The sequence below is a fragment of the Myxine glutinosa genome, chromosome 14 (genome assembly GCF_964187855.1).
Source record: "Myxine glutinosa chromosome 14, kmMyxGlut1.1, whole genome shotgun sequence".
Classification (NCBI taxonomy): Eukaryota; Metazoa; Chordata; class Myxini; order Myxiniformes; family Myxinidae; genus Myxine; species Myxine glutinosa.
The window spans coordinates 8,975,518-8,992,073 of NC_136274.1; the positions used below are offsets into that span (position 1 = coordinate 8,975,518).

At 45.9% G+C, this 16,556-nt stretch overlaps 1 protein-coding gene across 11 annotated transcripts in view; it reads right to left on the minus strand.

The window, feature by feature from the left end:
* Window positions 1-16,556, minus strand: part of CLIP1 (CAP-Gly domain containing linker protein 1) — a 256,458-nt gene that overhangs the window by 83,873 nt on the left and 156,029 nt on the right. For 8 of the 11 annotated variants that reach the window (XR_013621408.1, XM_068135139.2, XM_068135144.2 and 5 more), the window contains 3 exons: window positions 9,858-10,178; window positions 6,569-6,638; window positions 5,482-5,565 (listed from right to left, as the gene is read on the minus strand). Coding sequence is in view for 10 of the 11 variants with exons in the window: in XM_068135139.2 (XP_067991240.2) it covers window positions 5,482-5,565; window positions 6,569-6,638; window positions 9,858-10,178 (475 nt within the window). In the remaining variant the exon portion in view is untranslated. The remainder of the gene's footprint in view (window positions 1-5,481; window positions 5,566-6,568; window positions 6,639-9,857; window positions 10,179-16,556) is intronic. The other 3 variants (XM_068135143.2, XM_078768317.1, XM_078768316.1) reach the window with 1 other exon arrangement.

A 16,556-nucleotide genomic window follows, 5' to 3' on the forward strand; every position in this document is an offset into this window, starting at 1 on the left:
TTGGTCACAGGTAAAGGTGTTTTCAGCCTTCTTGACATCAAGTGCTGCGCTGGGCTGCTATCCATGCCCTCCGTTGGTGTTCCTCCACTGGAGTATGGCCTTCCAGGGGTCATTGCCATCACATGTAGCTTTCTGTCACAGGTTCTTTACGATTTTGACGGCAGACTCAGCTTTGCCATTGGCTTTTGGGTGTCGTGGAGAGGATGTGAGATGCTCGAATTCTCATTCGATGGTAAAGCATCTGAATTGCTCGCCTGCAAATTGAGGCCCAATGTCAGAGATCACACGGTCCTTTTGACCGTGACGTGCGAATTGTGCCTTGCATCGCCGGATTGTTGTCTCAGCAGACAGGTCTGGGAGCAGCTCAATTTCCCAGAATTCAGAATAGTGATCGACCATCAGGAGGAGGTCTTTCCCAATGTACTTGAATAAGTCCATGCTGATGATCTGCCAGGGCCGTGTGGGCAACTCGTGCGACATCATCGTCTCCTTTTGCTGCTCATGTGCATATTCATTGCACACGGAACATTTACTGACAAAGTCTTTGATCTCTGCTTGCATGTTTGGCCAGAAGAGAGTATCGCGTGCTTGCCTGTAGCATGCTTCCCCTCCAATGTCGCTGGAGTGGATTCGTGCCAGCATCTCTGGGCGCAAAGACTTCGGTATGATAACTCTCTGACCTTTGAACAGCACGCCATTCTGCACACTGATTTCATCTCTGCATAGCCAATAATCTCTAACAGCAAGAGATGTCTCCTCTCTCTGGTCAGGCCACCCGGCCAAGACAACAGCTTTTAGTGCTTGCAGGTATTAGTCTCTGTCTGTGTGCTGTCTGATCTGAGGCAGGCGGTGATCAGTGACGTTCAGGTAATCTGCCTGATTGATCTGCTCCACATCATACTGCTCCTGCTGCATGCTACAAACTGTGTGTCGCTCATGTTCCACATTGGAAGTACTGACCGCTGCTGTTGCCCTGCTGAGCATGTCGCTGATATACATTTTAGGCCCAGGCTTGTGCACAACCCTGAGGCTGTAGTTCTGGAGTGTGAGCAGCATGCTCTGGAGCCGCTTCGGTGCGCTTAGGAGAGGCTTGCTGAAATGGCAATGAGCGGCTTGTGATCAGTCTCTGCCGTGATCACTTCCCGGCCATACAGATAGTGATGGAAGCGTTGACAGGCATGTCAACTATGCTATGCTCAGGCATTCTTTTTCGATTTGTGCATAGTTTTGTTCCGTCAGCGTTAGCGCCCTTGATGTAAATGCAACCGGTTGTCCCTCTTGCATGAGACAGCACCCCAGTCCATTTTGGCTTGAGTCACTTTGTATAGTGACTGGCTTTGAGATGTCATAGTACCTTAATACAGGCATCGTGGTGACCAGGCGCTTTATTTCCTGCACTGCAGCATCGTGCTTCGGTAGCCAATGCCATATCGCATCCTTGTCCAGCAGTCTCCTCAATGGCTCACAAACCTCAGAAAGGTGTGGCATGAATTTGGCAAGGTAGGTCACAAGGCCAATGAAACGCTGGTCCACCTTCCCATCTGTTGGGTGTGACATTTCCAGAATGGCTCTCACCTTTTCAGGATCAGCCGTCAGGCCATTTGAAGACAGTACATGTCCATGGAAACGGACCTTTGCTACCTTGAACTGCAGCTTCTTCAGGCCAAGTCTTAGTTTAACGTGCCTGCAGCGGTCCATCAGCGCCAGTAACTTTGCATCGTGGTCACTATCTGCCTCGTCATCTGTATCTCTGCAGCCAACATTGAGGATGTCATCTGCAATGGTCTCTACTCCATCTAGCCCAGCCAATAGGTCATGCTGCTTGCGTTGGTACACCTCTGGTGCTACGGAGACTCCAAAAGGCAGTTTGAGCCACCGTTTCCTGCCCCAGGGAGTCCAAAATGTTGTCATGTAACTGCTCTTCTCGTCTAGCTTGCATTGTAAAAAGGCATCACGTGCATCTACGAGTGTGAATACCCGTGCCTTTGGTAATTTGTATAAGACATCTTCAAGTGTTGGCATGAGGTAGTGAGATCTTCGCAGTGCTTGGTTCAAAAACTTTGGATCAATGCAAATTCTCAGCTTCTCATGCTTTTTTTACTATGACCATGTTACTTATCCAGTCTGTTGGATCGGTCACAGTGGTAATGTGCCCATCTGCCTCATGTCTGTCCAGCTGTGCCTTCACGGCGGACTTCATGGCCACGGGTACATTGCGTGGAGAGCACTGGACTGGACGGATTTGGGCGTCCAGTTCAAAATGTATTTCTCCTGGAACCGACTCTATTGGCCCATTGAAAACATCGTTGTAAATGCTTATGAGCTGTTGTTTGGTCAAAGGCCCAGTCAGGTGGTGCTCCATTTTGTGCAGTTCAGCAGGGACAGTGAAGTGCATCAGTCCCAAGCACTCACATGTGGAGTCTGACAACAGGTGTTTCTGACTGACCTCCACAATTTCAAACTCAAGCTTGTGTGTTCGTCCACGTATTACACACTTTGTTTTGAAAAGTCCCAGTGACTTCAACAACTCGCCAGAATACAACTTCAGTCTCGTGTTACTTGGTAAGAGTCGCGCTTTCAGTGCGAGATTCATCTTGTCTTTACGGCTCATTACGTTGCACGTTGCCCCAGAGTCCAGCTGGCATTGCTGTAACTTGTTATGCAGTTGTAGTGTGATGAACCATTTTTTTCCTCTCGACCTCACAGCACCGATGCGCTCGCTTGTGTAAATGAAATTGCCACTGTTATCATCTTCCTCTTCAGATTCAGTATTTTCCACCTTGTGCAGCTGCCCTGCTGCGGGCCTTCTCGTGCTCTTAAAGCATACTTTGGCAAAGTGATTCGCCGTGCCACATAACCTGCATGCCTTACCATAGGCTGGACAGTGTCTCGTCCTCGTCTGTGTGCATTGCCACAGTATTTACATGTGGCACGGTTGTCTGTCGACATGCTGGGAGGGTGGTCGTTTTGCCTTGTCGCTTTTGGAGGGCCGGTCCTGCTGCACTGTTGCCTCGCTGTGACATTGACACTGTCGAACAGCGGCCTTTCCTGCTCCATTGTTTTCATCCGCATGTCCGTGAGCTCCGCTGCCCGGCTTGTCTCGATGGCTGTGTTTAGGATTAAATCCCGTTCCCTCAGGAGGCGACGGCGTGTGCTCTCATTAGCAATGCCGAGAACGATTTTGTCTCTAATCAGCTCGTCCTTCAATAAGCCATATTCACAAGATGCCGCTTTCTCTCTGAGACGCGTAACAAAATTGTCAATCGATTCTCCCTCTTCTTGCTTACAGCTGCCGAACATGTATCGTTCAAAAATCACGTTTCTTGCCGGCTTGAAGTACGTCTCCAACGCAATTAGTATGGCCATCACGTCTTTCTCCTGCTCGGCTGTGAGATTCAAGTTGTTCTTATAAACATGACGACATTCGCTGCCCATCACCATTCTCAGAGTTGCCGCTTGCACTTCTCTTGGCTTCTCATTCAGACCAGTTGCGAGTAGATAATCCTCAAATTCAGCTCTAAAATTGTCCCAATTACTGCTCCAGTCACCACTCATTTTCATCGTGTCCGGGGGTGGAATGTTGGCAGCCATGTTTATCAAGGCCTCTGCCCGAGGCGTTTCAGCACAGCACGTTGTGGTGGGAGATCACAGTTATTCACTCACTTTTGTACACGCGGTGGTGCTTGAAGGAGTCCGTCATGGGGTAACTTGCATCAAGCCACTTCTGTCACCATGTTTCAGACGCTCGTATAAAAGGACACAGAGCCGTTAGTAGTTCGAGCAATCCATGTTCCGCGTCCGGCACTCCCGGCCCGGGGGTCACTCCGGAAGTACATGTGCACAGTACACTGGGCGGTGTTATCAACACAAGCTAACACCTGCAACAGCTAATTCCTTACTTCCGCAGTTACACCGCTTATCATTGATTCATGAACCATACACCGCTTCAATCCATTACCTTTCCATTCACGACAATTGGATTAAAGTGTTATGGTTATATTTACTATATTATTATTATTATTACAAAACTATATTACTGAAACGATACACTACTGTATTAAGAAACCTGGGCTTAATTTGTCCGAAGCGGTCCAAAGGTGATCCATGAAGCCTAATGCCTACACGTACCATATTTTGGAAGACCCGTAACGCCGATGTTTTCGATATTTGATGATCATTTTAACAATCAGTTTGTTTGTGTTTCACACTGAATGAAAAACGTAAAGGTAGAGCATGGCGATTGTGATATCTGACAGGTTCGACGATATGTTCGGCCTGAACGAAATTGGACACAGGGACAAAATGGACAAAATGGCGGAGTGTGGAGTCGGCCTCCGTACTGCCGTAATGACATCAGACGTAATCACATCACCAGTCATGTGACCAGATCCTCAGCTCTGATTGGTATACGTTTGAGGGGACATATGGACGGACAAACACAAGGTAGAGCATGGCGATTGTGATATCTGACAGGTTCGACGATATGTTCGGCCTGAACGAAATTGGACACAGGGACAAAATGGACAAAATGGCGGAGTGTGGAGTCGGCCTCCGTACTGCCGTAATGACATCAGACGTAATCACATCACCAGTCATGTGACCAGATCCTCAGCTCTGATTGGTATACGTTTGAGGGGACATATGGACGGACAAACACGGTTCTAGACGGCTTTCCCCTATGGGCTATGCCGTAAAAATAATATTCACATCTCAGTCTTCCATGTCAAATAGGCAAAGGTCAGCTGAATATCCTAACAGTGTGAGCAACGCAACTCCAACCAGATGGCACAGGGTTTGGATCTCCTGCATCTTGCAAAGTTCACTATCCTGTCTCAGTCACTGGTCTTCGAGCAAAGATTTTATAGCAGAAATTGCATCGCATTCATATTTATTCGCAAGATGTCAAAACGTTCTTCATCAAATCAGTCAGAATTTCCTTGCCTGTCACACAGCTATAACCTGGCAAGGATGCGGATCGGGATGGGAGTTCGTGGACCACAAGCAAAGTGCGGCAGCACGCTCAATAAGAAGGTAAAACATGATCTCAGAAGACTGTCGCTTCCTGTTTACCACAAACATGATCTCAGAAGACTGTCACTTCCTGTTGACCCCAAACATGATCTCAGAAGACTGTCACTTCCTGTTGACCCCAAACATGATCTCAGAAGACTGTCACTTCCTGTTGACCCCAAACATGATCTCAGAAGACTGTCGCTTCCTGTTGACCCCAAACACGATCTCCACTTTAAAATGGTGAGTGATTGCCATCTCATGTTCTTTCTTATTCCTTTTTCTGATGACTCTCCTCTGCCATCCACCCACCCTCTTCCACATTTATTCTGTCTATCAGCTTTTTCTGTCTGTACGTATAGGTGTGAAAAACGATGTGACAGAAGGGATAAGGCCAAGATTTGCTGATAAATAATAATGTATTCTTCAGGTCACACAAACTGAATTGAAACAAAGATTGAAGTTCCACACCTGTTAGCTGTGATGTGAGCTTGTCCACCGTTGCTGCAAGGCCTTGACATTCTGCATCTTTATCTTGCAATCTCCTTAACAATTCTGCATTGCAAACCGTCACAATAGTTAGAACAGGTAAACATGCCAATAGCACCCATTACACAGACACCAACCACACAAACACCCATTACACACTCACACACCAACCAATCACCACCAACAACAACAACGGGCATTTTAAGGCCATTTTCCCTGCAAGAGCGGGGGTTAGCCTTGCGGTCCCCATGACAATCTTCTCCATTTTGCCCTATTTTCTGCATCTCTCCTTGTTAACCCCCTTGCCCACATTTCTTCTTCCACCATCTTTAGCCAAGTCTTTCTCGGTCTTCCCCGTCCTCTACTTCCTTCTACGTTCATTTCCATCACTCTTCTCAACCAGTCACTTTCATCCTTCCTCAACACATGAACAAACCATCTCAACCTGTTCCTCTTCACAGCATCAATCACAGGCTCTATTCCCATCATCTTTCACAATTCATCATTTGTCTTCCTCTCTCTCAACGATACTCCGCACATCCGTCGAACCATTCGCATTTCCACCCTTTCCAGCCTTCGTGCTGCTCTACGTTCATTACCCATGTCTCGCTCCCATAAATCATAACACTTCTCACACATGCAGCATACACCTTTCCCTTCAGCTTCAACGACACTCCCCTCCTCATCAGCACGCCACTCAGTTCCCGAGGTTCACCAACCAATCACCGATTACTCAAATCCCACCAATGACCCATTTGACAAACACGAGCTACAAAACTTTTCATCTCTTAAACTTTTCTTCACTGACGTTCTTTGCATTATCCCACCCACCTCTACAATCTAACCCATGTCGCACAGCTCTATGCAATACACAATGCAGGAAGTACCTGCTACTTATAAAACATTCCAAAAACAGAATTAGAAAAATCACATCCAGAAACTCCACAAGTACTACATTTAAAGGGTTATGGGTGAGCATAGTGCACAAATCAAAGGAGAAGAATATCTAAGACTGCGAATCAAAATTTGAATCCAATAATGTACAGGAAGTCATAGTGTCTAACCATACCTTGGACACTTTCCACTTTCTGAACGTTTTCCAAAGTCCCATTTATATCCTCGGTCTGAAACGGCACATTCTGAATAGCGATAATGACCAAAAGTAATTATAATTTAATAACCATTAAAAAAAACATATTCAAACAGACGAACATGGCGATTCTATATATGTATGCACTGCATAAAGCATCAATATATATATACATATATACAGTGCATTCAGAAAGTATTCAGACCCCTTCACTTTTTTCACATTTTGTTATGTTGCAGCCTCATGCTGAAATCGTTTAAATTCATTTTTTCCCTCATCAATCTACACTCAATACCCCCATAATAAACAAAGAGAAAACAGGATTTTAGAAAGTTTTGCAAATTTATTAAAAATTAAAAACTGAAATATTACATTTACATAAGTATTCATACCCTTTGCTATGACACTTGAAATTTAGCTCAGGTTCCTCCCATTTCTCTTGATCATCTTTGAGATGTTTCTACACCTTTATTAGAATCCACCTGTGGTAAATTCAATTGATTGGACATGATTTGGAAAGGCACACACCTGTCTATATAAGGTCTCACAGCTGACAATGAATATCAGAGCAAAAATCAAGCCATGAGGTCGAAGGAACTGCCTGCAGAGCTCAGAGACAGGATTGTGTCGGGGCACAGATCTGGGGAAGCCTACAAAAAAAATTTCTTCTGCATTGAAGGTTCTCAAGAGCACAGTGGCCTCCATAATTCTTAAATGGAAGAAGTTTGGAACAACCAGGACTCTTCCTAGAGCTGGCCGCCCGGCCAAACTGAGCAATCGGGGGAGAAGGGACTTGGTAAGAGAGGTGACCAATAACCCGATGGTCACTCTGGCTGAGCTCCAGAGATCCTGTGTGGAGATGGGAGAAACTTCCAGAAGGACAACCATCACTGCAACACTCCACCGTTCTGGGCTTTATTGCAGAGTGGCCAGACGAAGCCAAACAGTTCAATTTTGGTTTCATCAGACCACAGAATCTTGTTTCTCACAGTCTGAGAGTCCTTTAGGTGCTTTTTTGCAAACTCCAAGCGGGCTTTCATGTGTCTTTCACTGAGGAGAGGCTTCCTTCAAGTACAGGGTTAGTCCGCAATGGCCGTACCAAGTCAGCTAATCGGCTTAGGGCTGAGTGGCAGCAACTGACAAATGTGCCTGTATCCAGAAGGCTAGTCAACCAACAACTGGTTCAAGCAGGCTATCGTGCCAGGCGTCCCCTGAGAAAGCCACGCCTGACCAGACAACACAGCCAGCGCTGATTGCAGTGGGCCAGAGAGCACCGTCAATGGCAGCCAGGACACTGGAATCACGTGACCTTCAGTGACGAGTCTAGATTTCTGGTCTATCGTCGAGATGGCCGCGTCCGAGTGTGCAGACAAGTGCATGAAGCCCACAACGAAGATTGTATAGTGCCTAGAGTCCAAGCTGGAGGTGGTGGGGTGACCGTTTGGGCTGCTTTTCATGCAGGGGGCAAAACTGACCTGGTTGTTTTGAATGGAAACCTGAACCAGTTCAAGTACAGGGTCATTCTGGAAGAAACATTGCTTCCATTTGCTCGTGCAGCCTTTCGAGGAAACTTTGTCTTCCAAGATGACAATGCACGGCCTCATCGTGCTCGCATGATCCAACACTTTCTTGCTGACTGTGGTGTAGAGCATATGGAGTGGCCTGCCATGTCCCCGGATAGGAATCCGATGGAGAACTTGTGGGCAGAATTAACGCGTCAAATCGACAACTTGGTCCAGCAGCCTGCCTCTGTGCGTGAATTGCAGCAGACTATTGTAACTGCATGGCAAGCGATTCCTGTCCAAACCTTGGCAAATCTCGTGAACAGCATGCCTCGACGTGTACGTGCTCTCCTGAATGCTCGTGGGGGTTACACGAAGTACTGAACTGTAATTTTACTGTCCGTAATCCCAGTCATAACTTAGCTTTTGTTTTTGTTGAAAGAAAATTTGGCTAATGTGCAAAATAAAGAGATACTTCTGGAAAACGTACAGAAGTTTAACACAGTACTGTCCGTGAATTGAGTTCGATATCAGTTTACATCACTTTCAAGGATCAATTTATTTGCTTCGAAATGTCAAATGTGGTTTTTGTTTCTTTTAAAGGTCACATTAACAAAATCTAGAATAATTTCAACATAATTCCAATGAACTTTTGGTTCTAAGTCATCTTGAAAAGCAAGTTCACCCCCACAAAAAATATAATCCATATTAAATGCCAAGTCTGTATATATATATATATATACAGTGCATTCAGAAAGTATTCAGACCCCTTCACTTCGCAGCTGGCGATCATCTCTCCTTGTGGTTCTGCGTGGACGTCCTGGCCTCGGTATTGGAGTAGGGACACCCCTCTGAGAATTTCGTTTCAGGATCTTTGACACCTGACCTTGAGTGATGCCATACTGCCGAGCAATAGCACGCTGTTTCATGCCAGAATTTCGTAAAGCCACCACTCCATGACAAACAGCATTGTCAAGTTGACGGACCATCTCCAGAGGAAGCGGCAATAACTTTTGTAGATGTGCAGCAGTTGTTTTCCACTAATACAGAACGCAACAACCCTTATATACCCGATTGTGAAGCCAATCGTCAAATGTACCTGTCCTTACATTTTATCACTCCACCTGTGATATAATCCTGTTATTGACTTCTTGCTGCGAAAGACAATCAGTAACATGGTTCTTTCAACAAAGACATCACCGAAGGGTAAAAGAAACTCACCAGATTGATATACTGAGTTCAGAAAGTAAACCCAAGTCAAGAAAAAAAAAAAATTCCATATTAAATGCCAAGTCTGTAATATATATATATTCGTTGTTTATTTAACATCTGTGCTTGGCTACGTGAATATAAGATTAAAAGCACAACAAGAAACTTTTTCTTGAATACTTTAAGGCTCAATTGCAATATTTTGATGCAGCGAACATGGATGTTATTTTCTATAATGGACAAAACGTGGGGGTCACCAAAACTCCAAAATGGGCATTTTGTGGATAAAGCGCCACCTTTGATGGTAACCTGTATTACAAATAATCTTCCTTTATCTTATGACATAGAGTATGATGTGTCGTGATCAATGAAATTTCTTTCAAAAATGACAAAAATTATAAAGTGCATTTCCAAGACCGTGGCGCAGTACAATGCCCACCGTAGGTGGGCCGAGAAGGGTACTCCCACCTGCAGGACGGAAGTGCCCACGAGTCAAGACAATAATCACTCAATCACTCTGATAGCACACTCACAACGTCTAATGCAAAGGGACATACATTGTTGTTCACTGTACCGCCGGTGAGGTTCAAGCCCCTCGTATTTCTCCGTGCACACTCTTTGTCGGTTCCCCTGAGCATCGGCTCCCATGGTCGATCCGCATTCCCAGCGGCTTCTGTTGCGCGCAACCTTTCTTCGGCTTCATTGAGTTTGCCCAGTGTATCTTCGAGTTCCACAAGGTGCTGGTCGGTGATGGCGTCCAATCGAGCTCGCCAAGCTGCGCTCTCACGTTCCCGTTCCTCTTTGGCTTCCTCAAGTTGCCGACAAAGATAAACGATCTCCTTCTGTGCTGCATCAAGTGCTGCACGTAATTCTGCAACCTGCCAGAACAGATCACAGGTGTAACAGATAAACTTCAATCATGTAATGGATGAATGAAGACGAATCACTATTTGATTTGCGTTTTCATCACGAGAATTATGAAGGATCGCAAAAATAAGAAATATTAAAATGAACTAGAATTGCCACTTTATAACTGCTGGCAGTGATGACCGGTTTCCTCCACCTTCCCGCTTTCATTGGACATGCTTTGATACAACACCGCTTTGTTACATCCCTGCTTTGATCCAACCCCGCTTTGATCCAACCTCGCTTTGATGCAACGCTGCTTTGATCCAACCTCGCTTTGATGCAACCCCGCTTTGATCCAACCTCGCTTTAATGCAACCCCGCTTTGATGCAACCCCGCTTTGATGCAACCCCGCTTTGATACAACCCCGCTTTGATCCAACCTCGCTTTGATGCAACCCCGCTTTGATACAACCTCGCTTTGATGCAACGCCGCTTTGATACAACCCCACTTTGATACAACCCCGCTTTGATCCAACCTCGCTTTGATGCAACCCCACTTTGATGCAACCCCGCTTTGATGCAACCTCGCTTTGATGCAACGCCGCTTTGACCCAACCTCGCTTTGATGCAACCCCGCTTTGATGCAACCTCGCTTTGATGCAACCCCGCTTTGATGCAACCCCGCTTTGATACAACCCCGCTTTGATGCAACCCCGCTTTGATGTAACCTCGCTTTGATGCTATGCCGCTTTGATCCAACCTCGCTTTGATACAACCGCACTTTGATGCAACCCCGCTTTGATGCAACCCCGCTTTGATGCAACCCCGCTTTGATACAACCGCACTTTGATGCAACCTCACTTTGATGCAACCCCGCTTTGATGCAACGCCGCTTTGATCCAACCTCGCTTTGATGCAACCCCGCTTTGATGCAACCCCGCTTTGATCCAACCTCGCTTTGATGCAACACTGCTTTGATCCAACCTCGCTTTGATGCAACCCCGCTTTGATGCAACCTCGCTTTGATGCAACCCCGCTTTGATGCAACCCCGCTTTGATACAACCCCGCTTTGATACAACCCCGCTTTGATCCAACCTCGCTTTGATGCAACGCCGCTTTGATACAACCCCGCTTTGATACAACCCCGCTTTGATCCAACCTCGCTTTGATGCAACCCCACTTTAAAGGAAACCCCGCTTTGATGCAACCCCACTTTGATGCAACCCCGCTTTGATGCAACCCCACTTTGATACAACCCCGCTTTGATACAACCCCGCTTTGATGCAACCCCACTTTGATGCAACCCCACTTTGATACAACCGCACTTTGATGCAACCCCGCTTTGATGCAACCCCGCTTTGATGCAACTCCGCTTTGATGCAACCCCGCTTTGATGCAACCCCGCTTTGATGCAACCCCACTTTGATGCAACCCCACTTTGATGCAACCCCACTTTGATGCAACTCCACTTTGATGCAACTCCACTTTGATGCAACCCCGTTTTGATGCAACCCCACTTTGATGCAACCCCACCTTGATGCAACTCCACTTTGATGCAACTCCACTTTGATGCAACTCCACTTTGATGCAACCCCGCTTTGATGCAACCCCGCTTTGATGCAACCCCACTTTGATGCAACCCCACTTTGATGCAACCCCACTTTGATGCAACTCCACTTTGATGCAACTCCACTTTGATGCAACCCCACTTTGATACAACCGCACTTTGATGCAACCCCGCTTTGATGCAACCCCGCTTTGATGCAACTCCGCTTTGATGCAACCCCGCTTTGATGCAACCCCGCTTTGATGCAACCCCACTTTGATGCAACCCCACTTTGATGCAACCCCACTTTGATGCAACTCCACTTTGATGCAACTCCACTTTGATGCAACCCCGTTTTGATGCAACCCCACTTTGATACAACCGCACTTTGATGCAACCCCGCTTTGATGCAACCCCGCTTTGATGCAACTCCGCTTTGATGCAACCCCGCTTTGATGCAACCCCGCTTTGATGCAACCCCACTTTGATGCAACCCCACTTTGATGCAACCCCACTTTGATGCAACTCCACTTTGATGCAACTCCACTTTGATGCAACTCCACTTTGATGCAACCCCGTTTTGATGCAACCCCACTTTGATGCAACCCCACCTTGATGCAACTCCACTTTGATGCAACTCCACTTTGATGCAACTCCACTTTGATGCAACCCCACTTTGATGCAACTCCACTTTGATGCAACCCCACTTTGATGCAACCCCACTTTGATGCAACCCCACTTTGATGCAACTCCACTTTGATGCAACCCCGCTTTGATGCAACCCCGCTTTCATACAACCCCCCGCTTTCATTGGACATGCTTTGATACAACCCCCCGCTTTCATTGGACATGCTTTGATACAACCCTCCGCTTTCATTGGACATGCTTTGATACAACCCCGCTTTGATAAACCATGCTTTGATACAACCCCACTTTCATCATAATAAAACCTACACCGAAAAGTCACATGGCTGGAGAAGATAAAATGATGAGTTTCTTCTTTTTCACACAATAAGAACTTCGACCTTCCCAACCATACAATCAATCATGTTGAAATTTTCAACACTTGCTCCACTTGACGACATCTATGAGTATAATAGGTTAAAGTTTCACGTTGATCAATCAAGCGGTTCAAGATAAAAAAAATTCAATATTTCCCCTCAATTATTAACTCACCTGGAATGAGGTTCAGGGGAGCTTATGCAATGGTGCGTCATCCATCCGTCAGTCCGTCCGTAAACACTTGCAACTTCTTCTCTAAAACCGTTGAAGGGATTGTGACCAAACTTGGCACAAATGATATTTGTTGCGTTGTGACTAAAGTTTGTTCACGGCATTCAAAATAATCGAGGTCTAAGGGGGTTTACCGGGGTCAAAGTGGATCCAGGTTTGACCCCCCTAAATAGGACTTTGCTTTTTCCTCTGCAACCACACACACTATTTCAATGAAACTTGACCACGACCTTCATCACCCGTGATGTACTGAAGTTTATTCACGGCATTAAAAAAAAATCTGCCTCTTTCAGGGTCGATGGGGGGTTGCCCCCCAAAATAGGTATTTGCTTTCTTCTCAGAAACTACACACGCAATTTCGATGAAACGTCACCACAACCTTCATCACCTGTGATGTACCAATATTTGTTAAAAGCATTGCAAAAATTGGGGTCTGAAGAGGTATACGGGGTGGGGGGAGGGAGGGGAGGCGAAAATAGGTATTTGTTTGTTTATTTGTTTAAAGTCTTGTGATTATGTTAGTATGATTCCACATGCTGCCCTGTCTTCGAGCAACCATTGAAATTGGTTTAAAATACCTTTAGTCAGTGCAGTTTACTGTTTATTCCACCAGGTAAGCACCAGGGGTATTTCCCCTATGTTTGATCATATTGAGTGGCAACTTCACACAAATGTTCCCCATGTCTGAGCGCTAAAATGATCTTTTGGAATTTGCAATAGGTCCATGCTTTGGCAGCGATAAATATATTCAACGGAGATCTTAAAAACCCTGTATTGAACAACTTCATTGATAGACGTAAAACTTTAAAGGAATGTAGAAGGGGTCAAGTGGAATAAGTGTATAAAATTTCAACATGATCGGTTGTTCGGTTTGGCAGCCATAAAACATAAGGGCAATACCCCCGGTGCTCACCTGGTAGAATAAACAGTATACTGCACCGACTAAAGGTATTTTAAACCAATTTCAATGGTTGATAGAAGACAGGGCAGCATGTAGAATCATACTAACATATTCATAAGACTTTAAACAGGCAAAAAAAAAAAAAAGGATTCTGGGGGGGGGGGGGGCAACCCTCCCTCCCCCAACCACATATACCTCCTCAGACCCCAATTTTTCTAATGCCCTGACCAAACATTGGTACATCACGGGTGATGAAGGTTGTGGTGACGTTTCATCGAGATCGCGTGTGTAGTTTCTGAGAAGAAAGCAAATACCTATTTTGGGGGGAAACTCCCCCGAAGAAACCCAACGGGGAAGTTTTTTTTAAATGCCGTGAACAAACTTTGGTACAGCACGGGTGGTGAAGGTTGTGGTCAAGTTTCATCGAAATAGTGTGTGGCGTATCAGAGGAAAAAGCAAATACCTATTTTGGGGGGTCAAACCTGGACCCACTTTGACCTCCCGTAGACCCCTGTAGACTTCAATTTTCTTAGTGTAGTGCCGAGGAGCTAGATTTTAAAGGTTTATTTCAAAACGTCATAGCTTCTAAACCATGTGACTTATGACGTCATGGTCACTGACCTTTTCGGTCATCATGGGTTTGCGATTCTGCCTGAAAAATTTGGCCTTGATCTGTTCAGTTGTTTCGGAGAAAATGGGTTTTTCATAGTTTTTCATTCTTTTCTCTGAAAACAATATTCCGGCCGAACCACTTGACCTATGACGTCATAATTAGAAGTAAAAAATTATACAGGTCTAGCCAATCACTTGTTGAAAATTTCGTGCCAATCGGATCAACAGTTGCAGAGAACGTTAATTTTAAAGTTTTCGGACATTAAAAACAGATGGAAGAATAAAAAGAAGAAAAATTCCAGTAAAAACAATAAGTATTCCTCTACATTGTATGTCGAGGAAACTTAATAACACAATGTTATTGTTTACCATCACCTGATTAAGGATTTCCTTCATCATTGCAGTAGCTCAACTATAGCTGGATAAGTTGATATATGTGGGAACATTACATGCCCAGACCAGGAATCGAGCCCAGGTCCTCTGGAAAGCCGTGCCAGTGCACTGCCATCTGAGCTATCTGGGCAACCCTGACTGAGCTTCCGGGGCACTCGCTGCCAACCAGAGGCAACCAACGACTGGATAAACCTTTATCGTGTTTCTAGGAAATTATTAACTGTACTAGTTAACAATGTGTAATTGTGAGTGCAGTAAAGTATTATTATTGAATTCTAAAAGGTTTAACAAATTCATATTTTTAAATAGACTTGTTTCAACTCATGGAAGGACTGAATAGATAAAGGTAGCACAGTAAATTCGATTCATCTACCTTTACAGAAAGCTTTTGACGAGGCGCTACACAGGACATTCCTCACACAGGTGAGATAGAGAGTGGCATTGCAGGTAGGCTAACTGATTGGATAGAAAAGTAGTTTCAAACAAGGGACACAGTGGCAACTGCGCGTTGTATCACATGTTTGTGCGGCATACTGTTTGGACCGCGCCATGTGAGCCCGCCAGGTGTGCTTCATGTTTCGAAGTGTGATAGTGCACCTGCTTCCACAACAAGCGTAAAGGACATCCATTGTGGATGAGTGTTGTTTTCCGAAGCATCGTTTTTGTTAAATATGCTGCACACGTTTCACTTTTTTCGATCTCTGACACATGAAAATGGGAGCATTCACTTTCGTTTTCAACCTGTAATCAAATGGAATAATGCAACTTTTACATTTGGAATGTTTACTTATTCACAATTATGACAACCAACTCACGGTCTCCATTGAACGTACGAGTCACAACTAATGCCATTGACATTGTGGTCAAAGGTAGGCCAAAGGCCTCACAAAATGGACAGCAGTAAAACTGTGACCATTACGTCATTGTTCAAGTTCTGTATATATATATATATACGGTCACGTGAAAAAGTAAGTACACCCCATGTAAAGTTTAGACGTTTTCAACATATTTCAACATACAGCTATTTGATCTTCATTTCAACAATATTGATAGATAAAGGTGATATTGTAGCGGTTACCGCTGGATGCACACAATCGCCTTGCACCGGCCAGAACACGGCCAGACGCGCCTCTCCCGGGCATGCCCGGACTCACTGTTCCCGGGCACGCCCGAACCTCCCGGGCACGCCCGGTCTCGTCTTTCCCGGGCATGCCCGCTCTCGCCTTTCCAGGGCTCGCCCAGAGCGTCCGGGCATGCCCGCTATCGCCTTTTCAGGGCTCGCCCAGAGCGTCCGGGCATGCCCGCTATCGCCTTTCCAGGGCTCGCCCAGAGCGTCCGGGCATGCCCGCTATCACCTTTCCAGGGCTCGCCCAGAGCGCCCGGGCACGCCCAGCCTCGACTTGCCAGGCCGCAGCCAAACACGCCCGGGCAGGTCCAGACTTGCCTTTCCAAGGCTCGCCCTTGACACCCGGGCATGCCCGGTATAGCTTTTGCCGGGCAAACTTCCCGACATAAATGTGTATATATATTGCTGCCCGATAAACGGGCTTGTCAGAATACCTGAGCTGTTTTGTTTCAATAAAGCAACTCGGACGAATTCCGTCTTTGGTCGCGTCACTTCTTTCGACTCGCGTTGGAGCGCAGTTCCTTCATTGGTGACCTACCGACATGGATACGGCAGTGACGCTTAAACTGCCTACCTTCTGGGAGGCTCACGCGGC